General features: G+C 34.9%; 1 protein-coding gene across 2 annotated transcripts in view; it reads left to right on the top strand.

Annotated features, from left to right (window-relative positions):
* Positions 1-25397, top strand: part of KCNH5 (potassium voltage-gated channel subfamily H member 5) — a 264043-nt gene that overhangs the window by 156923 nt on the left and 81723 nt on the right. For both annotated transcript variants that reach the window (XM_045554834.1, XM_045554843.1), the window contains exon 8: positions 10562-10761. In XM_045554834.1, coding sequence (XP_045410790.1) covers positions 10562-10761 — 200 coding nt within the window. The remainder of the gene's footprint in view (positions 1-10561; positions 10762-25397) is intronic.

The raw sequence follows: 25397 nt of genomic DNA on the forward strand, positions 1-25397 counted from the left end.
AATCAAATGATGGAAATTAGTATTTTAGGAAATTTTGCCCATTGGCTACGTGTATGTCCCAGGGTTCTAATTCTTAGAATAGAGTAACAGATAATTTTCACCTTAGCCATGGCATTTGTGATTTTTATCCATTTTAGGTTTTTTTTTTTTTTTTTTTTTGCCTTCCATCTTTTCAGACTGTCAAGCCAGAATACTTTAATAGTATTCTCCGTCATATTTGAACTGGCATGGTTCTTGTGCACTGGTTATTTACTTTGCTATACAAAAAGAATATTTTAAGTTTAATTCAACTTCTGTTTTTTGTGCTCAGAAGCTTTGTGTTTAGAACTATGCTATCAATAGAGAGATGTAAAGAAGTTTAAAAGGTACTTGCTTTCAAGAACTTCATTATATTATAGCAATATATGTTAATACACATTAAAAATACACAGCAAGGCATACAATTGCTATTTTAAGGAGTGATGCATTGCTGGGTTCTCTAGGATATAAGGAGAAATTCTTTGACCTGAGATAATCAGAAGAGATTTTATGAATAAAATAATAGGTCCTGAAGAGTAGCTGAGATTTAGGAAGGATGGAACAAAAGGGAGGGCTTTCATGGGGGAGAGAAAAACAGCTATCTATTGCTGTGTAAGAAATGACTCCAAACCATGGTAACCTAAACCCACAATGATTCATTATCCTCACGAACCTGTGGGTTGACTGAGCAACTGGTTCTTCTGCTCACCTTGCTTGGGTTCCCTCAGGCGGCTACCTTGAGCTGATACGTTACTTGGGAGCTAAGTTCGGCTGGGACCATTATAATAAACACATCTCTATTCTTGCTCTCTTGCTGTCTGTTCCTCAGAACAAATCAGGCTTCTTCAAGGGTTGGTTATTTCCAGGCAGCATCTCAGGAAAGTAAAGGCAAAACCTGCAAATCCTCTTAAGGTCTAACTCTGGAAGTTGCTTAATATCAACTCTGCCACATCCTGTTGACCAAAGGAATTCACAAAGTTAGACCAGATTCAAGCAAATAGATTCTATCTTTTGGTAGGAGAAGCAGTAAAGTCTTACTGCAAAGGAATGTGCCTACCAAGATCAGAAAAACTTAGGGTCATCTTTTGAAATCCATCATAAGGGAACTGCATGAGCAAATATTTGGAAGCAAAAATGGATTGTTTTGAGGGTCATCAAGAAGATATATTATGACACTATTTCTCAGAAATTGTAAGAAGCTCTTAGCTTCTTACAATGTCACGTTTCCTCAGGGACATCTCTCAGGACCCTCAACAGGTTATTTAGGTTGTTGGCAGGACCACCTTCAGTCTTTGGCTCTTGCATCAATAGTACTTGTGTTTTGGCATGAAGGTCTTTCAATATTATTTCCAGAATTATATTAATACTTCCATTTTGAAGTAAGCGTAATGGTAACACTAACTTGATAAATAGAAAAAGTATGCGATTGAATTATATTCTGTATTTATAGTTTCTTTAATATTCTGCTGTTAAAGATTAGAGAAATGGCTTGCAGGTATCAGTACTGAAAAGAAAATATTCCTGGGTCATTCAAATGTATATCTAGTACAAAATATATAGGGAACAGCCATAAACAAAAGAAATTCTGTTTTTTCACTATAGTGAAACCATTCTAGACTCACTGTATTTTTTTCATTCCTTTTTTATTTTCTTCTGTAGCTGATAAAGCTAAACTTATAACTAGATAAAGGAAGTAATCTTTGTATTTTATAATTTGAAAGACTTAGGAAAATCTCTGTGTCAAAACAATGTCTGAACTTTCACCATTGCAGTTGCCTTATTTTATGTTTTAATTTGTTAATGAAAAGATATAAGGTAAGAATTTACATATATCCTGAAAGGTACAAACTCATGCCATTATCATCAATCATCAGATAAGATCATAACTATGTTGTGTGTGTGTGTGTGTGTGTGTGTGTGTGTGTGTGTGTATGAATGGAGATGATACAGGAGGGAATACGTCTTCTCCTAACTTAACAGAGGAAAAAAATATTAGAAACAAAATAGAAGTGCCAAAAGCAGATGTCATGAGCTACATAACTTGTGAAATATGTTATACTTTCAGTTGTTCCTTGACTCTATAAAAAGCAATTTTTAGAGATAGACCATAAAAGCAAAGTCTCCTCAGTTACAAAAAAATGTCAATCATGCTATCTTTTCCAAGTTAGTGTTCTGTTCCTTGAGATCATACAGTTGTGTGTCTATGCTGAATCTTGCCCAGTTTTACATCACTTGATATAAACTGATCTTATTTTCCTTTAGTCACTCCTGTTCAGCTGAAGTTTTAGTCTTTCTTTGTAATGAAGAATTTTGAAAAATAATGTCAAAAATGTATTTGTGTTTTTTTTTTCTTTCGGCCATCTCCGAGTAACTGGACACCATCAACAGTTTCCGGCTTCACGCCTCTTAAAAACTCCCTCGCTTTTCTCCTCCCTTTGTTCCTTTCCAAGCTGGGTTTAAAATTCCCAAGAACGTGGAGAAGAGTATCTAGTGTCCCAAGGTTGGCATAGATAGCAATGTCCTTGCTTAAGGTTGTGATTCAGTGCCTACAGCAGCTCCCTCCAGACTGCTTTTGATGACTAAGCTAGCCTTCTTCATTACTAGCTGGGCACCTGCACAACTAGAAAGGTGTGATGTTGTAAGCAATGGGGCCGTGTGGGAAGGGGGCTTAGGGTGGTGGGCATACAAGAGGTAGGGAAGAGATGGGCACTTAGAGGGAACTGGGGCCTTCTAAAGGTAACATACAATTTTAATCTCTGATTGTCTCTGGTTTTCTGACAGTTGATACATTTGGGAAATATTGTTTGACCTGTTGTAATAAATGAGTCTGAAATGATGAGGTCAGTATTCATTGAGCATCTATTATTGTTGTTCTTATTTCAGAGGCATTGTTCCATATTGGCCAGCTAGATTTTTACCAAAGTTATAAAAATTTTTATAGGTATATAAGCAAGATGAGTGTACTATTTTTATTAGAAGTCTAAATGAATTGTGCTGAATTAGAGAGAATAAAGAAAATGAATTTATAGCATAAAAGAGAATAACTATCATAAAAGGATAAAATAGAGATCAGACTATCTTGATAACTTGATTCTTCATATTCATTTTTAATTTCTTAGAGTTTCTCTGAAACTATCTTCCCACATCTTTCCATTCATCCTCCTCCCTCCCTTTCTTTCATCTTCGCTGTTACATTAGTAATTGATTTAATGTGGGCTCATGATTAACTTCCGAAAATTAAGTGACCTATTAGGGTATATAGGGAATAATATCAATAGTCATTGCCATGTAATTATTGAAACTATTTTGGCAAAGTCAGTTGTTATGGTAATTGTAGGATCAACTCTAAGCTAGGTAAAATCTGTCCAACATTATGCTAAAATTTGATAAGTTCTAAAAATGATACCTTCTGTGTCTTAATTTATATCATTAGCTGGCAGTTAATTCAGATAGTGATTCAGCCAACTTATTGTATTACCTGTAATTTCCCTCTCAAAAGTCCAACATCCTTGAGAGAGAAGATATATTAAATCATTTTCAGTATTTAAAACAACATACAGCAATTAATGAGATTAGTTTCTAATACAATAATTGGCATAGTTCAGATACTAGATGGGATGAGGCATAGGTTAAGTGAAGACTGGGAAGTAGAAAATGCTTGACTCCAAAGTGGATGCCTAGAGGGTTCCTATAATATATATATGGGCTATTTCAAAAGAGCATCCAGGAAGCTGGGAGCAATTATGAGAGCTGAAAGGAGAGTAAGTTTGAAACTGGAGGTTTCTGAAGATCACCTTCTGCACTTTGTTCTAAGGCCAACCAGAGCCATTTCAAATGTTTTAGCAAGCTGTGTACCACACAGATAAGCACAGATGGAGGGAACATGTGCCTTCCGTACCTTACATATCATTATTAACGATGGACTTCAGTGCATATAAAGGGAAAGGAAAATGATGGTTGGGCCACTAAGTTTTACCAGAAATTTATTCCTCTATCAGTATTTTAAACTGCTCGGTCTAAGGCCAATGGTCACTTGCCAAGATTAGTAAAAGGAAGATAATTAGGAAAAGTAAATGTTGGGTGTCATTATGAACAGACACAAAATATCTAAGATGGAAAGGTTGTTAATTAGGAGATGGATGGATGCAGCTTGATCTAATGAGTAAACAAAATAAATTGACTGGAGTACAGAATTTCTTCAGAGACCCAAATATAGCTATTTTATCTGTTATCATGAGCTACTCATAAAAGTGAAGGATGAGTTATAATTAATTGGCTGAACATAGATTTTTGTTTGCCTCTACGAATTGTTTAACCCCGAGAAATAAACCGTACTTGGTTTATGTGCTTAGAGTGGGTGTAAGTTTATTTGTGGATTTTTGTAAACTATGAAAAGGAAAAGATTAGCCTTTTTTCAAAGAATATAATTTGAGAGAATTAAGAACTAATACTTTTCTATAGAAAGTAGTGAATACTGACTGAGGGTGGGGATATGTCTGTTTGTATCAATGTGTTCCTAGTGGCCAGTATAATGGCTGGCATATAATGGGTCTTCAATAAATATCTACTAAATTCTACAATGCTTGAATAAATAGTGATACTGCAGTTAGTTATAACAGCATCGTTCCATCTTTTAACCTATGTTACTTTTTGAAAACATTAAACATTCATGTTTATATTATAAAAATAATAGGCATTTTCAACTTTATTATTTATTTATTTTTAATTTCAGCTCTTCATGGGGGTACAAAACCTCAGGTTACATACATTGTCCATGTCCCGCCCATCCCCCTGAGTCAGAGCCCCAAGCGCGTCCACTCTCGAGACAGTGCGCCTGGCATACACCATGTAGTCATATCTCCATCCCCTCCCCCCCCCCACCTCCCCGGGTCTGCACCTTCAAGCATGACCATTCCCCAGAGGGTGTGCAACGCACTCGTCATGTAGGCATACACCCATGCCCTCCCCCCACCCCCCATCCCAGTCTGATATCCAATTGGTATCCTTCCCCGATGTACATTTAGGTGATGATCAGGGAAACCAGTTTTCTGGTTAGTACATGTGATGCTTGTTTTTCCATTCTTTGGATACTTCACTTAGTATAATGGGTTCCAGCTCTCTCCAGGAGAACCAAAGAGATGTCGTATCATCGTTGTTTCTTATAGCTGAGTAATACTCCATGGTATACATATACCACAGTTTACTAATCCATTCGTGGATTGATGGACACTTGGGTTGTTTCCACATCTTTGCGATTGTGAATTGTGCTGCTTTAAACATTTGGGTACAGGTGTCTTTGTTATAGAATGACTTTTGTTCTTCTGGGTATATGCCCAATAATGGGATTGCTGGATCGAATGGTAGGTTTACTTGAATCTGTTTAAGGTATCTCCATAATGCTTTCCACAGGGGTTACACTAGTTTGCAGTCCCACCAGCAGTGTATGAGTGTTCCTGTCTCTCTGCATCCACGCCAACATGTGTTGTTTTGGGATTTTTTGATAAAGGCCATTTTCACCGGAGTTAAGTGGTATCTCATTGTGGTTTTGATTTGCATTTCCCTGATGATTAGGGCATTTTCAACTTTAAAATGTCAAACCATATCAAATCTTTAAAAAGTGTTTTCCAGAATATGCTCTTGGGCTGTGATGTGTGTCATAAGGGGCTTATTACCCTTCTTCTCAGATTCCCCTACCCAATTGAGAACCACTCTGTTTTATTAGGGTTTAGATTATTATAATGGCTTAACTAATTAAACTTACTGACTTAAAAAAGAATCAGCATTTATTTTATTTGTGAATCCACAGTTTACACAGGGCTAGGATGGCATAACTTATTTCTGGTTCATGTGGTATCAGCTGGGATGGCTTCAGTGGTCCTGGAAAATCTGCTGTTTAGTTGGCTCAGCCACGTGGCTGGTAAGCTGATGTTGTCAAGGTATGTGCTGCACATATAATCAGATTGATGGAACATTTTCTTTATATCTTAAATATCATTATTAAATATTATGAATATAAATAGAAATGAAGGTGATAGTTGAATGTAGTCTTCAGGGTTAACCAGAAATGTATACTCATATCAGTATTTCAAATTGCTCAGCAAAAGCCAGTGCTTAGCTGGGAGTTCAGCTGAGTCCTCTGGCCACGGGCCTTTATTCCTCTCCATGTGGGCCTCTCTAGAAAAATGCTTGGCCTTCCTCACAGCATGGAAACTGGATTCCAAGAGCAGGTATTCCACTAGTGAGGAATTGCAAGTTTCTAGTTTCTTAAGGCCTGGGCCTATGTATTGACACATGACCATGGCTACCATATTCTACTGGTCAGTCAGTGAGTAAGCCTAGATTCAAGGGAAAGGAATATAGACATTGCTTGCCAATGGAAGGGGTCTCAGAGAATTCACAGTCATCTTTAATCTGTTATAATTATCCCTTTGTGGTGAATAAGAAAAATATATGTCTTTTAAGATAAGACATGTACTAATGTACATGCCAAACTTACTAAGACTTTAAATATGATAAGCTTGCAAAATTAGCAGTTATCTTCAGTCTAAAAGTCTTCAGGAGAGCATATAAAATTTCACAAGAGGCCTATGAAATTGTCACCAGTCAGCCTAGTTATTGCTAGTGAAGTGTGTAGGTTGATTATAAGGCATCTCTATTTGAAAGGTAAAATAATTTAATGGGTTTATACAAAACTGGCCAGCCCATGGGCATTCATATTTGATGGATGACAATTGGTCTTCCCAGTTTATTTATTATCTTAATATGGTTAGGATATATATTACCTTGGCTTCTAAATATTTTATTCTTCTACCTGCTTTAATAATGTGTATTCCTTCTATGTGGTTTTTTTTTTTTAATCACCAGTAGTGAGATTTTGACATAAAAAAAGAATGTTTCTGAAAAGTTATTTCTTAGTTTTTGGTGTGTGATTTTACTGGAAAAAATATTTGACCAACTACTATGTCCCAGAAACTGGTCTATGTTGGGGAAATACAGCAGTGAGCAAAAAGGATGAAGCCCACACCTGCCATCAGGGAATTCACATTCCTAGTAGGGAAGATGGATAAAAACAAATAAATAAATATGTAATATAAGTTAAAATAATGGTAAATAAAATAAAGGATCACAAGGCATAGTAAAGGGGTGGAGAGTGATATTGGAGGAAGGGGATGTTTAGACAGCCGGGTGAGAGGAGGCCTCCGTGGTGAGTGGGGTTTTGAGCAGAGAAAACAGACCAGGTGAAATCTCGGAGAAGAGCAACAGTGCTCTAGGCAGAAGGGACAGCTAGTAGAGGACCCTGAAGAATAAACTTGTTTAAGATGTTTGAGTAGCAACAAGAAGGCTGGTGTACTGGAGCAGAAGAAGGGAAGAAAGACTGGTAGGAGTTATGATCAGCGAAAGAGGCAGTGCCATGGTTATATGTGGCCTTTGACCACGACTAGGTTTGAATTTAAGTCTAAGGGGGATGGAAAAGGTTTTGAATAGAAGAGGGCCAAAATCGTATTTATATGCATGTGTATATGGACTCTTTTTAATACTGTTTTATATAAATATCTCATTTAACACAACACCTCTGTGAAGATTCTAGTGTAATTTTAAAGTTACAAGTGTGGATATAGAGGCCAACAGAGGTTGGTGACTGGTTGGAAGATACACAGGCAGTAAGTGGGAAAGCACCACTCTTAAAGACTCTGCAAGGATGCTAGTAGAGGTAGTGAGCAGTGAGCGAATTGCTGTATTTTGAAGGTAGAGCCAACAGATGTAGGAGATACATCAAAGAGTGGATTGAAGAATGACTTTCAGGTTTTTGGTCTGGGAAACTAGCTATGGCTTTGCCATTTACTAAGATGAAAAGTGCATTTGGCTGTTGGAGAAAGCATGCTGTAAATTGAGTTATTTTTTGGATATGTTAGATTTGAATGACTGTGGACATCCAAGAACACATAGGTGTCTGTAATGAAGGCGGTAGGTATTATTTTGGGAGTTAGCAGCGTAGAGGTAGTTTGTACAGATCAATTTCCTTCATTATTTTGTGTCATGCTCCAAGGCCTCTCTCATTAAAGATGTGCCCATTTTTCTTGGGAACACAGACTGTGGTGGGCAATACTGTTGTTCCTTGCTGTGCAGTACTATACTTGTCCTCACTATCTCTTTTGAAATGTATTTCTTTCTTGTGTTGAGAATATTTTAAAGGAAGTTGTGGTTTCTCTTTTAAAAATATACATATATTACATGAATCTATACATTATACATGTGATAAATTTTATAAAATTATACACTAAATGAGTGCATGTAAAAAAACTGGTGAAATAAGGTCTTTAGTGTGGTTGATTGTATTGTGCCATTGTCAATTTCTTGGTTTTAATATATTACTATAATTGTGTAAGATGTCAGCATTGACAGAAGCCACATGTGGATCCACGGGAGCTTTCTGCACTATTTTTGAAACTTCTTTTGAGTCTAAAATTATTTCAAAATTAAAAATGACAAGACAAAAATATGTATAAATATAATTGACTCTCTTACTTTAAATTATTTTCTTTAGTCTTACCCAATGTAGGGACACTACATGCACATGAAAATGGGAGGCAGAAGTGGCTATGTTTGTAATATGCCAAATTTAATGGGATGTTGATTTTTCTTCATTTATTAATGCTGCAAACTTTTAATGCATTGGCAGTTTTCTTCATATTTTGGCTTGAACTTTTTATATGAGCAGAATACATTTTGTGTGCATATTTAATATCCCCCAAAAGATGAAGTATGTAGTAATTTGTTAAACTAAAAGGCAATAATAAGACATTTGGCAAATGTAGCATATTGCAAACATCTTAGGGAGCCAAACAAGTTAAACATGTCAAAATAATAGGTAGTTCTATGATATTTATTGATCATTTACAATTTCTGGGCTCTACTAAAAAGCATGATTGCAGCATTATTTCATTAACGCCTAAAATGCTCATTATTTTAAAAATATAAATTCCCCTATTTCTCTTTTCTGAAAATGTAAAATTCCATATTTGTTAGATGATTCTTCTATCGTTAATTTGTTCACATTATTTCTATGTTTGTCTTTCTTAATAGCAACAATAGTGGAATAGAGATGTTAAGTCTGTGATTAGTTTTATTTTTGTTTTTGTTTTTAAATATGAATATTCAAAGATTTAAAAACTCAGCTGAGAAATGTCAACACCATATTCTTCCTACTCAGTTTTAACAAATACCGTCTATCTTAAAAATTGTCCTGCATTGGCATCAAACTCCCTAAATAACAACGGAAAAACTGACTAAATGCTTATAAAATAATAGCTTTCTGTTGCAAAATTATAATTTGTTATACTCAGAGGAGATAATCTGTTCCTGAAGAAACAAATGATTTTCTAAAAACAGTATATTAAAGATCTTAAGTTGCTTCACTAGCTTGATTTTATACAACTTCCATCAAATGGGATTTGGTTGATGAAACTGCAAAATCAAACAATCCATACTTTGTTTAGAAGAGTCATTTTTCAAATGCTTGGAGGATGTAGGATGGAAATGATCATTGCCTGGTATTCCACTTCTTTGTGAAACGTTTATGGAATACCTGTGGTTATTAAACATTGTGTTTACTGAATACTAAGGTGAATAAAGTACTGTCCCCTTTTCAAAAGAACTTCCTGTTAACAAGGGAGTGAAACCAGAAGAGTGGGATGGTTTGAGGGTGGTGTAATATTGGAGATTGGAAGACCTGTGTTCAGTTTGGGTTGAACTCAACTACTTTTAAAAGGTTTTGCAAGATCAGGTCAGGTATTAGTAGGTGCATTACGGGTTGACGTAGGGGCAGATCAGGGGCATTAAAAGCCCCTATCCCATTTATAGTTCCTTGTAGATGAACAATGATCAGTGAGTTGACTTTACACTTAATTAAAATAATGGGATCAGAAAACTTATAATCACTGGAATACTGACATGAGTTTAACAACTGGAATTTCCAGGCACTGCCAGTTTTATTTTAGCTGTTAATTCTAACCCTGTTTGTCTCCAGAAACTTCTAAACATGAAGCATTTTAATTTGTCTCCATTCCCTATATTTCTGATGTTCTGTCAAAAATATTTATAACCAGGGAAGTATTCCAAAAGCTGGAATGAGTAAGCAATGAGAAGGAGCATACATTTTGAAACTAGATCATCAATCCCCCTAAACTTTAAATAGGTTAGGCTTCATTCAGGAGGACTAGGTTGGAGGATAACTTTAATCATAAGGCTAGAATTTCTTAGGCAAAATTATAACTTTGGGTCATCCGATTCTTTATGAAATATTTTAACCATTTCTCATGTTTTGTCATGTTGACCAGCATGGGGAAATAATGTTTATCAGACTGAAGGTAACATTTCCTGAGTGAAAACCAGGTGCCAGGCACTCTCCTCAGGGTTTAACACGTGCTATCCCCTAGAAGTATATGAAGACATCCTGTCAAATTATTCATGGATCTAGCCAATATTCATATTATTCTTTTTTACTTGGGATATTTGTTTCATTTCATAATTTCTTCTCTTTCAGCTCTTCTTTATGCAACTATTTTTGGAAATGTTACCACAATTTTCCAGCAAATGTATGCGAACACCAACCGCTACCATGAGATGCTGAATAACGTACGAGACTTTCTGAAACTCTATCAGGTCCCCAAAGGCCTTAGTGAACGAGTCATGGATTACATTGTCTCCACGTGGTCCATGTCAAAAGGCATTGACACAGAGAAGGTATGGGTTATTATTATTATTTATTTGTTTTCTGTTTCAGGAGGCTCTTTAGATGCAGGTAGCTTTCCCACTTACTGCTTGTATAATTGCTTCATAACAGTTACTCTGTATTTCATAAGTGACATACCAATCAGTCATATTTATTGAGTGCTTAGAAGGTGCAAAGCACTCAACCATTAATCATCAATTAGTACTAGTCATCACATCTAATTTAGAAAATTTAGTTCCTGAAAACAACTAATTACTCCATTTCCCTAAAACACTCTCATTACCTCTCACAGTAATTTTCTGTATTCCTTATCCTGAGTGCTGCCATTTCTTCTGCTAGATTTTATTCTTGATTTCTCTTTTGATTTTTTTACCAATTTAAAAATTAGAAGGAAACTTCTTTGGTATAGACAAAAATTTTCCCTGTGTTTTATGCTATCCTCTACTTAAATTTCTCTCCTCTCTCACATGTTTTATAGAGCAACTTATAATTCTTGGTTTTCCACTTTGCCTTACACAAATCTGTAAAGTGAATACCTCCCTCTCCAATTATCTGACATCTCTAATTTCTTCCTTGTCTGTTCAGGGAACTGCCTTTAATTTTTTTTTACAGCTATTTCATTTTTGGATCAAAGAAGGACCCAAAGTCCTCCTTCCAATAAACACAAGAAAATTAAAAAAAAATAAAACAAACCTCTCACTTCCTACACCCAGGAAATTCCTATCAAATACAGGGGATGACAAATAGAGCTTGTGCACAGTTCCAGAGAAAACTAATCTTGAGCTTTTTTACTTTATAAGCATCAGCAGAGACTATTCTTTTTAGGTACTGATTTTTGACATATGATAATCACATGACACAATACCTTCCCTGTCATTTCCTACAAATTGTTTTGTTCTTTTAACCTGATGAGGTTGACTTTTGTTTTTTTCTGTAAGACCTGCTCAACAAGAGTCTTTCATTGTCAAAGGGAAAATCCAAATGAGCAAAGTAGATGTTTAGTTGAGGGAATTTCATGAAACAGTGAGTAATTTGTTTTAAACTAGAGCAGGTGTGGTTAGGAACAGATGGTTGAGGGAAGGTACAGGAAATGAACAAGGAATGTAAGAGTTGAGGGAGAGAAGCCTTCAGAGGGAGTATAGGTGAGATACTTGGGGGTAGCTATGTGGAAAAATCATGAAATGGGGTGAGATTTGCTCCTCTTTCAATATTTTACAAGATGCAGTATAAATTTTCCAGTTAAATGGCCATATAAAGTGCTGTGTGACCACAGAATGAAAAAAAGCAAGCTGCATTTCTAGGAAATTTGATTAATAATACGCTTGAGCCAATATGGTTAATAGGGAGAGTGTTTAAAGAAGAAACAGAATCATCCTCAGGGTGAAGGTGAGAGTAACAGAGTTTAAGTCATCAAATGCAGGGTGCCTTTTGAAGTCCACATTAAGTGAAATTGAGATTACAGAGGCAACTACCTGCCTTGTCAATCATTATATTACTAAGAAGGTTTTCTTTTCAGAAAATGGAGTCACATGGTCCCTAACAGAAAACATCAGTGAAATGATGGAATAATGGTCCTTTACCTATTAGAAAATGCGGGGAGTTAGCTACGTTTCCCGCAAAGGGTTTCGGGTCCCTCAGGCAGGGGTTGTCACAAAGGATGAAAAAATAGTAGGAAACAGAAATAAAAATAATACACAGAGCCAAAGACATAGTTTATAAAGTAAAGATTTATGAAGATAGACAAAGGAGGGTACTCAGAAGGTTACATCTCTTCCCGCAGAATTCAACCCAGACTGAAGTTTCACACAGGTACTTATAGGGCAGATACAGGTTCTCAGTTGCCAAGGGTAATGGGATTTACATAATAATAGATAGTGTGGTTCAGGGTCAAAAGTCTTCTAAAAGGCTACTACAGATCATTCAACTAACTCTACGTAGGTAAACAATGAGTCATAAAATCTTCTTAGGGTAAACTTCTAGGTTTTTTGATGAAGCTATTACTTTAGCAAAAACAGAGACATCGTGGCTCTGGTTATTGTGTGTTAGAACAGAGATTTCAGAAGTCAACATGAGCTGTGCCTTATGTTATTTACTTTAACCACATGGTTCCGTCTGGGCTGGGCTTGGGCAGCAGCATGTCTGTTTGATCAGCTCTTAGCATATCTATTTGATCAGCTCTCATCTCTGAGGGCCTGTCTTTGTTGATCAGCTCTGGTAACCTATGGCTCTAGGCAAGACCTGCTTTGTCTTTCAAAACAGGTGAGAGCCATAGGCCTGGATTGCGGCTTTGCCTTGGAAAGCAGCTGCTACTGACCATTGAGACGCCCTCCTTAGGTGAGGCAGCTTTTGATATGCGAACTAACATGTTTACATTTTCCTTTAGGGCAAAGCCTTGCTTGACTTCTGAAATCATATCTGTCTCTAAAAATACAGGGGGCATTTCTATAAATCAGTATTCTTAGGCTCAACAAGAAAAGAGCCTGACCCAGAGCATATGCCACAAACCTAGTATGTGGTCGATTTTTGAGTCCCCGTCCTCTAAATTCCTGGTTACTGGGCTGGTTCAGGAATGGAGTGGACTAGATTCTCTTCAAGCCTCCCCTCGAGGACACACTCAACTGCCAGACTCATGATAGAGTGAGGTCTAATACACTGGCATGGAGTGTGTCTGGAAGTGCACATGCCCTGTGCAGGGAACAATTTATGGGTCCCTACTTTCTACTGCCCTTCTTTTTCCCCTTGGTTTGCTTGTTCATTGTATTTGCAGAAATGTACTTCTGATTAGTAGAGTAGCTGGAGAAAATGGAGTATCAGGAAAGAATATGGGGAGGCTAATATTAAAGGTGAAGTAAAAATTTAATTCAAATGAAAATATTTTTCAAAGAGAAATTTAAAAGTATTAAAATGTATTAACTTTTAGATAAGAAAAAATCATGGATGTGCCTCTTAACTGAGTGGAAACATTTTAGAGTTGTTTTTGACTAATAGGTGAAAAAGATTTAAATAACTGTGACAAATATAAAAGTTTTGTTGTACATGTATAAAACATATTTCATGCCTATATTGGTTTTTCCTAGCCAATTAAGAAAAACTCCACCCAGGTGCATAAGAACTAGGGTGACAGCATTGTAAGTAAAGAAAAGAAAGCAAAGATATATGTCGAATTCTGGGCCTGGAAAAGGGGTATAGGGACTCCCAGTAATTGCATCATCAGTGAGGCTGAATTTAAAAGTGCCTCTTAGACTACATACCATATGCTATACTGAACAAGATGAAAACAAAAATTGACATTCAGCTCTCCAGTTTAGTAGAGAAACCTACCAACCAAAGCAAAAGAGTCATATGCCTGTTAGGCATTCAGTTGTTTAACCAATAAATAGTATATATAACATATAATTTTAAAATATAATAATAAAGAGTTGAGGTATAAACAAAAGAATTAGTAACTAAAGCAGAGAGGGAATAGGTATCTCAGAACTAGTCTTCACTATAGATAGTAACTGCATATAAGTTAAAGGATGAATTGCAGAGATGGAATTAATATGTATTTAATATCATTATAAAATGAACTAAAAATCTAAGAAAATATTTATAAAAGTGTTTCCTCATGGCCTAACAGAAATATCAGAAGAACTGAGAGTTAAATGTGAAATATATGAAAGCATAAACTATTAGAAGAAAATATGTGAATATATTTATTTATCTTTGTATTTATATTAAAGTAATGGAATACATAACAAGGTAACTGGTAAATAGATTTGAGTAAAAAATGTTAAACTTCTCACACCAAAAAACTATGAAAATGAAAATGAGACAAAGCAGTTGTAAAACAAACATCACAAATGAAAGGTTAATTACCTTAATATGTAAAAGGATTTTATAAATCAAAGAGAAGAATTAGAATGCTTGGGTATAAAAACCAGCTGAGGACATAGGTAATTTAAAGAAGACAAAATGCAAATGATTAATAAACTTACAAAAAAGCTTATTTTCACTTGAAACAGTAAAAACGGAAACAGCAAGAAACCATTTTTAATATGCCAACTGGACAGAAATAATGCCCAATCTTAGCAAAGGCTGTAGTGACTGTCACTGTTGTATAATTCTGGAAGGTGTGCAAACTGGTAGAACATTTCTTGAATGCAGTTTGACCAAGATAATATCCTAAATTTGGGAGTATTCGAGAGCTCAGTTCTTGTACCTCTTCCCTTTTCTGTCTATATTTTCTCCTTCAGTGATATCATCCAATCTCATGACTTTAAAAATTTATGCTACCACCACCCAAATGTGCATACTCATCTTGGATCTGTTCCCTGAGCTATAGACTCTCTCCTATGCAACTGCCTACTCATGTCCAGTGAAGTTGTGCAAAACCAAACTCCTAATCATCTCCTAAAAACCTGACTGCAGACATTCCCTGATGCAATTAATAGGCACTCTACCCTTCAGTTGATTAGGAAAGAAACGCCTATATTTAAGCCTCCACCAAATCCTTTTGGTTTTACTTCCAGTCTCACCACTTCCAGTGCTTTAACCTAGTCCAAGTCACCATCATTTCCTAACTAGGTTATTCTAGTAACCAACTGACTGGCCTGTGCTTTCACCTTTATAATCTATTCTCATTACAGCTGTTAATTGAACCTGTTAAAATATAACAGGTAGAAAAAAATAACATGAAAGATTGATGATAGTAATCATATAAATTCTGTAATTGTACTCACAGTCTTAGAATTATGGGTGTACTTTTGGACATAACTTTAGTAAGCAGTATCTGAGTTTTAACAATTATCCAGTATTTAATGTTAGAGACCTCTATATTAGACTTCCTGCTCCTCAGTGAGGCAAATATTTTGTCTTACTATATCTTTCATATTTCATATTTTATTGATTTTTTCAAGTATTTTTTAACAGTGATTGTTATAATATTTAAAAATGAGCATTTACTGAAGAAAAAAAGAAATATAATGTATGAAGCCAAATGTCTTTATTTTAATGCTTCTCTTCTCTCGGTGGTTGTAAAACAGCTATATATTATTTCAGTTGCTAGTGCCATGGAATTTAATGATGCATTGCAGCTAATTAGAGGAAAACCTTAGCCCCAATGACTGAGATTTCCTTCTATCGTTTCCACATATTTTGTTTTATAGATTTTTGAATTCAGCTTTAATCCACAAGCAAATTAATCACTGTGATTTAGTAAGTCTTAACTTGCCTCATGTGAATAATGCTTTCTGTAATACAATTGTGGCATGAAAATCTGCACTGATACGGAGATTGTAGCATTTCTATCATGAAAGTTGGCTTTGAGCAATTTTTAAAATATAGAACAGTGCCTAGATTAATTTTATTTAGTTGAAAATATTTTATTGACTACTCGTTACTACAGTTGCTTTAGATTCTTTTTAAATTTAATAACCAAATCCGTCCTCTGGGCTTTGCTACTTGCTAACATTCTGTGCACATAAAAGAAAGAGAAATGGGTGGAATGAGTGAGGATTTAAAAGGGGGAGAGGAGATTATGGGAAAAAAATAGAAAGGATGATGGTTAAAGCTCAGAAAAATCTATCCTGCAGTTTGAAATGACTTTACTGGGAAATAATTCAAAGGAAGTAAATGGCTGGGGACTTTATTTTCAGCTTTTGGGACCATGTGAAAATATGTACAACTTGTAAAACATTGTATAGACCACATATTTCCCATCATACTGAATTTTTTCCCAGCTTGTTTTATAGAATGAAGCGTAAACCTTATCTTTTTTATTTTCCACTCTCTTACTTTTTTCTCTGACATGTAGCTTGAAAAAAAAAGAAGTAGGAAAATCTCTTTGGTCTTCATTTTTTGTTTCATGTGTTTTATAATAAACATAAAGTATCAGTAGGAAGATGCTATTATGCTAATTTTTTGGCAGAATTATACAAAAAATTCAGGTAGAATTATGCCTTTAGAGTTTAAGCAAATTGAGATTTCGGGTATTTTAAAGTCTTGGATTTTTTTTTAACCAAATCTATCGCAGAAACACTCCATATCCAAAGACAGTAGGCAATATATTTTTTTCCTACAAGTTAAAGTAACTTCCTTTTGTCAATTTTACACACACACACACACACACACACATATATGTATATATATATGGGAAAGCATGTTTAAATATTTCTTTAAATCCCTATTTGTGAAAAACAGGGATGATTTTTCAAACATGGCATCATTTTCTTGGTTCAGTAACATAATAGTTCAAGAGGTTCTTATAACTATAGTTGAAACTGAGAGTGAAGGTGCTAGTCTTCCAAGAGGATCTCCACAAGACAAATGTGCGGTGTTAAATATGCCATGCACATATATCCCTGTGAGTATAATAAAATAAAGCTGGATTGGTCTTAAGATGCGTTAAAAGTACTCTTGTGTTTGAATCAAAAGGGGTAATTATTATCCCACTACAGTCCGTATTAATCAGATCATAGATAAAATAGTATGTTCAGCTTACACTGGATATTTTAAAAGAAATGTCATCAAATGGCAACATAGTTACCGGAAGGTAAGCATGATGGTATCAAGTTCTAGAAATCTTGTTATATGATGGATAGTTAAAGGAAATAGGAATATTTAGTTTGGCTAAGAGAAGACTTAGGGAGTGGTATGACAGGTAACTTGGAGTATTTGATGCCTTTAAAAATGGAGTGATCTGTTTCAGCGGGAAATTCAGCCCCTGCCAGTAAAGGATTCAGGCACACAGGTAGAGCATAGTACTGAATGAACTATGCTCCTGATGCTAAGATTTTGTGTCTGAATGATTTGGAGTACTATAATATATTGTACCTCATTTACAATTCAGATGTATGTATTTAAGAGATTTTATATAAAAATAATTACGGAATAAAATTCTGTAATAACTGAACAATTACTTCCCAACTACTTTTTATTAGTATGGTTAAGTACTGTACTTTTACAAATGAAACTAACTGGCTTTTCCAAGGTGATTAAGAAGAGTACTGTCACACATACTAGCTTAACAAATTTATGAGGATAAGAACGTCTGATGGGGCTAAACCAGGCCAGCCTGGGACATCTGGAATATTTTTCCTGCGGTCTGTAAGTTACCTGCCAGTTGAGCAAGAGACACTATGACTGGTATATCATTATGAGAAACTATTTTCCACATATTAATATGTGAAAGTATTATACCCCAAATATCTGAAAACTGTGATTTTTCTATCTGTACCTAAAAATGGTAAGATAACTATTATCATATCCTCATATGTTTCATAGTTGCTACTTACCGAAATATTATAAAGTGAGAATTCGGAGTTATTATTGACAGTTTTCTTTTCTAGCTGACCTATATACCTTACCTGAGAAGGTAGATTTTATCTGAAACCTCAGATTTATTTTTCCTTTCATGCATCAGAAGTTAAATAAAATACTACTCAAAGGCTTATTAGAAACATACAAGCAGATGAGAACTTTAATATTTTTTGTAATAGTAATTTGGAACAGTCAAGTGTAGATGTTAGTTTGTTATGGCTTTTAGCATAGTTTAAGAGTGCTCCAACGTAAGCTTTATATTATTTTTAGCTAATATAATTATTGGTAAACTTTTTCTATGTCAAATATTATGCAGTATTATTGGTTTTCTCTAGTAATGATAGTGAGGCATTGTAGAAGTTAAATCTTGAATTACTTAAACCTTTCTGTAGAAATAATATTAAGTACATGTTTGTACCATATTGAAATTACTTTAGTGCAATAGTGTGGGCTAGTTTGTATTTCATTTTCTTATCACTCTGCCACTAGCCCCTGAGGAAGGGCCAAAGGGTCATCTAGGAGCCATAGTCCAGAAATGAGAGGATAGAGTTGTCCACATGGGGCTACGAAGGCCTTAAGTACCCTGGCTTCATCTAGACCTTGAGGATCAGGTTCCATACTTTGATGTTCAAATCTACAATGGAGACATCACCATCTGCCTTATTTAGTTGGCTGGAGGAGGAAGAGTGCCCACATAGTGTGTGCACAAGGTAGGCAATAATAAGTAGCAGATAATTTAGTCCATTGTGATTACAATACATTTCTTCTTTTACTAGTCATAAACTACAAGAACTACATCATGCCTGGTACCATTTTAAATCTTAGTCTTTGCTTGGTATTCAGTGAGTGCTATTTTCTTTAAACATAGATGAAAATAGAAGATCAATTATAGAGTAATTTGGATGAATAAAGTATTTCTATACATATACATGTATACATACATATATTTTAGACTGCAGAAAAATTAAATAATGAATGAATCTACATGCTGCACACTCTGTTATAGTATGAGTAGGTGTTTGTATCTGACCTGTTATTTTGCTCTGAACTACCTTGATCTGTTTTCACACTCCCACTACAGTAAATCTGCAGTAATGACTATTAAAACACCTATTTTTGAATAAGATCATAGTGCTTCCTATAACTTTTGCAATTTTTAGGTAAAGGTAGGATTATGCAAATTTAGATTTTATAAACTAAACTTTTTTTTTTAAAGATGCTTCCATTTCTGTGATTTCCATTGTTATGGTTGTTATTATTTGACTGTGTGTATGTGTGTGTTTTTTTCTTCCAGGGCTTTATGGCTTTTTCCTCTCCACCTACTCGCCCATCTCTTTCTTGAGTTTTTATGATAATGACTAAAAGATGCCTGTCTTTTGGCTCAGGATGATTGCTTTTGATTTTGTATTCATTTATATTCTATAAAGTGTTGAAAATCCACTTTTAGCTCCTTCACTAGTAGTGCCAAATAACCATGGGCATTCCTGTCTGGCACAGCAGAAGGCAGCAAGAGGGTGTAGAAAAATAATGAATAGATTAAAAGAAAAGGAAAACTGTTATGTAAGAAAGAGATTCTTCTAGTTAGTTGTTCATGGCCAGTTGCCTCGGTGCTGCTCCATGGCCCTCCTGGGCGTGGTTCTGGAATCAAAGAGAGGGCCCCATGGCTGTGCAAGCTGATGGTTTTCTCTCAGTTTTGCTTCACATTAATCTTGACCTCTTTTGAAACCTTCAGACATTCTCTTCCTTTCTTGCATTAGCATCCTTCCTCATTTCTTTATGCCCTAAACTTTCTTGAGGAAGTCTTCACTTCCCTAATTTCTGCTGCAACATCTCTGAGAGATAGAAGATGTCAATTATAAAAGGATCTACATTATGGTACAACTTATAAATAGAGAAATAGCCATCCTTTAAAATTTGCATCCATATAAAGGGAAACATGGTACTGTAGGGTCTTGTGGTCATTGCTAGAGTTGTAAATAAAAATAAACACAACCCCTGCTCTTAAGTTGCTCAGAGTCTAGTGGGGGAAAACCATAATGAGAGACAAACATATGATTCCAAATTGTGATGATCCTTGAAATATAATATAGGGAGCTATGTAAGATTAAAAAAAGGGGGATGAATATAATTTAGGTTGTGAGGATGTAAGTTCAAAGCAAGTGATAGAAAAAACAATAGAATTTGGACATAAAAGCTGGTTGGAAACTAAAATTTTTCACATATTTTATAATAAAACTCAAATTACCTATGTGCTAAGAGTCAAGTAGCTGGTCTGAAGATGGAAAACAATAGAAAGAAGAAAAAGTGAAGACCTAATTAATTGATTAACTACTAATAAATAATTAATTGTTATTAATTAATTGTACATGGCCTGTGCATTCTATCTGCTATAGATAATTTCAACTGAACATTCATGTTGGTTAAAAATCTTACTCTAAAACTGATAACAGCATGTAAATTGCTACAGGGACATATTGATACCCAAATCTGATTAAACTAAAACAAATCAGCACTTTTTTGGTTTTTCTTTTAGAATTTGCTAAACAAATATGTGGGTCTGCTGCCTTTGAAGGCATTATCTGCAGACTTAATTGGTAGGTACTGTGATGACACAGATGACACAAGGGAGTCAGTAGGGCAAGTGTCAGAGAATAGATTCATGACCAGAGTATAGCTTTATATACTCTATCATCACTTCTCTCAAGGATGAATAAATGTTAGAAGTGTATTCACGTAGCAATTTTGTTTTTAAAAATGCTTATTTAATAGAAATGCATGACTGTTATATAAAATTAGAAATAAGAGCTAGGAAATGAAGAAAATATGATAAATCACCCATAATCCTGCCACTTACAATAGTACATCATGCCATATTTATTCTGTGTGATTTTGTGAACAATTTGTGTTATAAATATATAATATATAAATATTTATATTCTATTTTAAAGATATATTATAAAATATCATTCTCCTATTATTGAATATTTAAGATGTCTAATGACTACATTAAGAAAAACACTGAGAATAGAGTTTTCCAGATCAAAGGGTATGAACATTTTATAGTTTACATTATTTTTATAGTTTATTTCTTTTAAAAGGTCAAATAAGTTACAACCAATGTAAGTTTTCACTCCTTTTTTCAGAATAACATTTACAATACTAGGTATTAATCTCCTTTTAATCTTTGTGAATGTAAAAGACCAATGATCTTAGCATGTTTAATTTTTACTCTTTCTAACATATAAATATTAATATTTCCATTTGCTGATACAGAAACTAGGCTGTAAGAGATTAGATGACTTGCCTTAGATCACACATAGGGAAACTTGGACTTAGACCAGGTCTGCTTTGCAGAGACAATGTCCTTAGCCACTCTGCCCCTCGTTGAATATCAAAATCTGGTAGACAAGTATCTCCTTATCACACCGTAATTATTCCTGTTTTTCATATATTTATTCTACAAAATAAACTTTTTCTACCCTTCCCACTCATCATCATCATACGTGCCCAAATAAATTTAATTAGATTTTGACTGGAATTGCATTGTCATAATCTCAGAGTAAACCATTCAGCAGAGGCCATCTGAAAATGTGTTCGGGTTGCTTAGATGAGGCGTGGTAGACTCATGCGAAGTTAGGGATCTTGGACATAGTTCTTCCAGTGTAGGGTTAGCAGTTCCATTCCTAGAAACCAATTGAAGATTGAAGAATTGCACAGTGTGAGTACAAATCAGAGGCAGTACAGATGGGATATAGTGGGTAAAATACTATATCAGCAATAAGCAATCTTGGCTTCTAGTCAACTTGTTTCCCATCCAACTTGTAGGTTGAAGGACCAATCAAACTTAGTCTCAGAATATGCATATATTTTGTTTATACACACACACACACACACACATATACACACTTTCATGATATTTGCCAAGATTTCTACAATAAAAATTTAAATGCATATTTGGGAAGAGTTAGTGAGAAATAGTAGTTTCCTTTTAGCACCCAGGAAAAGTCAGGAGACAAAGTTTAAATTAATAGTTTAATATTATAACACTTTTGTCAAACTTCATCTTGACAATCAGTGAGAAGTTAAGGGGAAGCAGCCCCCTCTCAAGGGAAATCAGTCACTGGGAAACAACCAGCCCCACCACCGAGTTACACCCAGCTCTTTCAGTTAAGATCCCTCTTGTCTAATTTCACAATTTAAAATGCTGGTACTTTCAAAGAGACTTTGCCCATTTAATCTGGTAGTTATTGCTTGGCTTTGGAGTGCTTTGTAAAGCAGTAAAATCAATTGTTCCATAGTTTTAGCATGTTTTTACAGATTCACATAATTCACTACATCACAGAACACAGTATGATTAAAAGTAGTTCATTTATTGAACCATTCTCAGCACAGTTGAATGCCATTCTTCCATATGACAAGGAAGCAAACAAACCCAAAACTTCAAACTTCAGATCACTTTTACTGTTAGTGGTAATACTTCATTATCATTTAGATTTTCTGTTAGAAAAATTTTGGTTTAACAATGGCTTATTAACTATGTAATAAAATATTATATGATTAGAGAAAAATGAAAAATTCTTAAAAGGAGGTGAAATTCTCTTCTGCTGTACGCTGAGGCCTGGCAGGAAGTTTAGCCAAGAATTCACAAATATTTAGGTAGATATTGATGCATGGGTTGATATTTACTTTAAAGATCTTCTTCCCCATTCCAGTATTTAGTAGTAAATGTCCATTAAGCCCCTGCTTGCATTCAAAACATTGCTCCAGTCCCTGGAATGACAATGGTAAATATGAGACAGTCCCTGCCACACAGAACTCACAGTCTAGCAGGATTGAGCAAATAAATTCTTCCTTTTTTGACCTGCTAGTACTGTTTTATGGTTACACTAAGAGGTACTTGGCCTCCAGGCTTGGGGCACCTTGAAGAGACCAAGAGTCAGAAAGTAAGGGAACACACATTTACTGAATGTGCCCATCTTTAAGCACTTCTTGGTGTTATATATTCCTCAGTTCATGCAATGATCACAAACATTCTCTGTGGTAGGCATTATAGTCCCCATTTTAAAAATAAAGAGGAGATTCAGATAAATAAATATATTACCCAAGATTATACAGCTAATAAATGGGAGAGTCAAAGTTTGATTCTGGTTTTTAGAATTTGGACTCCAAAGTTCGTGCTCTTTGTCCTACATCACTTATGTCAGTGCTAGCATTTGAGTAAAAGCGGAGATTCTTTGGTTTTCTTCCTTAACATAGAGGAGGATTGATCTCACCTCCATAGAGAATGGTGATGCAGTTTACTTTTCCTAAACACACTGTTTTGGGGTGTACTGAAATCTCTGAATCCTTATGAACACGTTACAAGTAATGTGATCTTTACGATTTTGCAAGTACTCTGAAGCCAAGTAATAGCTATGATTATGAAAATTCTTGGTTCTGTTTTATTAATTGACAAGAGGTATGTAATTTTACTGAACTGAATTGGTGTAATTACAACCAGGAACAATGAAACTTGGAATTTTAGTGAGCTTATGCTGCGTAACTTGGGTTGAATATTAGATTAATACTAGGGTTTTCCAAGATTGAAAAAATATACTTCTACTGGTATTGGGCTTAGGAAAAGCTGCTTTCATTTGTAGAGGAACTTAGTATGGAACATTTCAAAATATATACAAATTTTATTTTCTTAAATTCCCTTAGGAACTTAAGTTCTCTTAAAAACTTATTATTTTAATAAACAGAATTCCGAGAGTCATGGGGTCTTGGTCAAGTGAACAACCATACAGTACCATTATAAGAAAGCACTGAATGAATATATTAATAATGGTCCTGCCATCAAGGTTCTTACATATGTAGAAATATATATATAACAAAAAGGCCTGGTTCTGTAATCTAAATTTGGTGGAACTCTAGAGCTAATATTCTTGATATTAAATTTATCTTTATTTTTTTAAAAGAACTTGTAAGTAAGTCTTCCTATAAATCTACAGAGGAAGACTTTCATTTATTTGGCTTTTTGAGGGCTGTCATAAAGATTCAAATGCAGCAAAAATAAGACAAAATAAACAAGTAAAAAAAAAACACTTGTCTAATTTTTCTTTCTTCAAACTTTATTTTTAAGGTATTTTGTAGGAGATCAAAAGAGCTGATAGAGAAACTCAAATCTTAATGTTATGACTTGTTCTTTCTAATAAACCATCTGAATGTCAGTGTCAAGTCATGGATTATGCCTTGACAATTTGTACTAAACTTTCAGATTGACTAAGGCTTGCACTTTTATTCATGGCCTTTTAAAAAGAATCTTGAGAAAAGCGTCTCAAATGATATTACATATTTTTCTTAAAGTATATATAAGAATATTGTGTATTTATTAATTAGGATAATATTTCAATCACCTTGAAATATCCTTGTGAACTTAGACATGTGTTTGTTTAATCCCATAGTTCTAAATCCTATATCAGAGAAAGGCAGTTTGGTCATTATAATTTTAAGGATAACCTCTTAAAATCATACACCAAATAAAACCTTTTCTTATATTTCTTCATATTTGTATTGACTTTCACCCCAAATTATAGGCTTCTTATAAAGTTAAAATCAATATGAAATAAGACAGTAAAACACACATACATAGACATTTAGACATACACATATAGGTAAGGGATTAAACATAATAGAAGTGTCCAGCCACCTGCGTGTCATTGTTACTGAACTTGGTTATATTGAACTTTCAATTTTCTTGGCAGATGAATTAAAAAAAGAAATATTTTTATCTATTAAAAGGAGCATACTTTGTTTAGAATTACTTATTTTTTTCTGGCATTGAATCCAAAAACCACTTTGGGCTGGGTGCTCTGTTTCATGAGCCTGTAATAGTAGCACTTTGGGAGGCTGAGGTGGGAGGATTGCTTGAGGTCAGGAGTTCAAGACCAGCCTGAGCAAGAGTGAGACCTCATCTTTACTAAGAATAGAAAAAGTTAGCTGGGTATGGTGGTGCTTGCTTGCAGTCCCAGCTACTCGGGAAGCTGAGGCAGGAGGATCGCTTGAGCCCAGCAGTTTGAGGTTGCTGTGAGCTAGGCTGACACCAGGGCACTCTAGCCAGGGCAACAATAGATGGAGATGGGGTGGGGGAGGGGGAATAAGGAAGGAAGGAGAGAAGGGAGGGAGAGAGAGAGGGAGAGAGAGAGAGACCTTTCTATCTGGAAATATACAGACTATTGATAAGCAATATCTGAAAAGCTCAATATGTGAATCAGCTATGGATGTGTTTGTATTGCCTATTTTTTCTCTTGGTCTTGTCTTGGTTTGCCTGGTAACTTCTTATTAAATGCTGGATATGAAAAATCATAGT

This window comes from Lemur catta, chromosome 1 (assembly GCF_020740605.2).
Source record: "Lemur catta isolate mLemCat1 chromosome 1, mLemCat1.pri, whole genome shotgun sequence".
NCBI lineage: Eukaryota > Metazoa > Chordata > Mammalia > Primates > Lemuridae > Lemur > Lemur catta.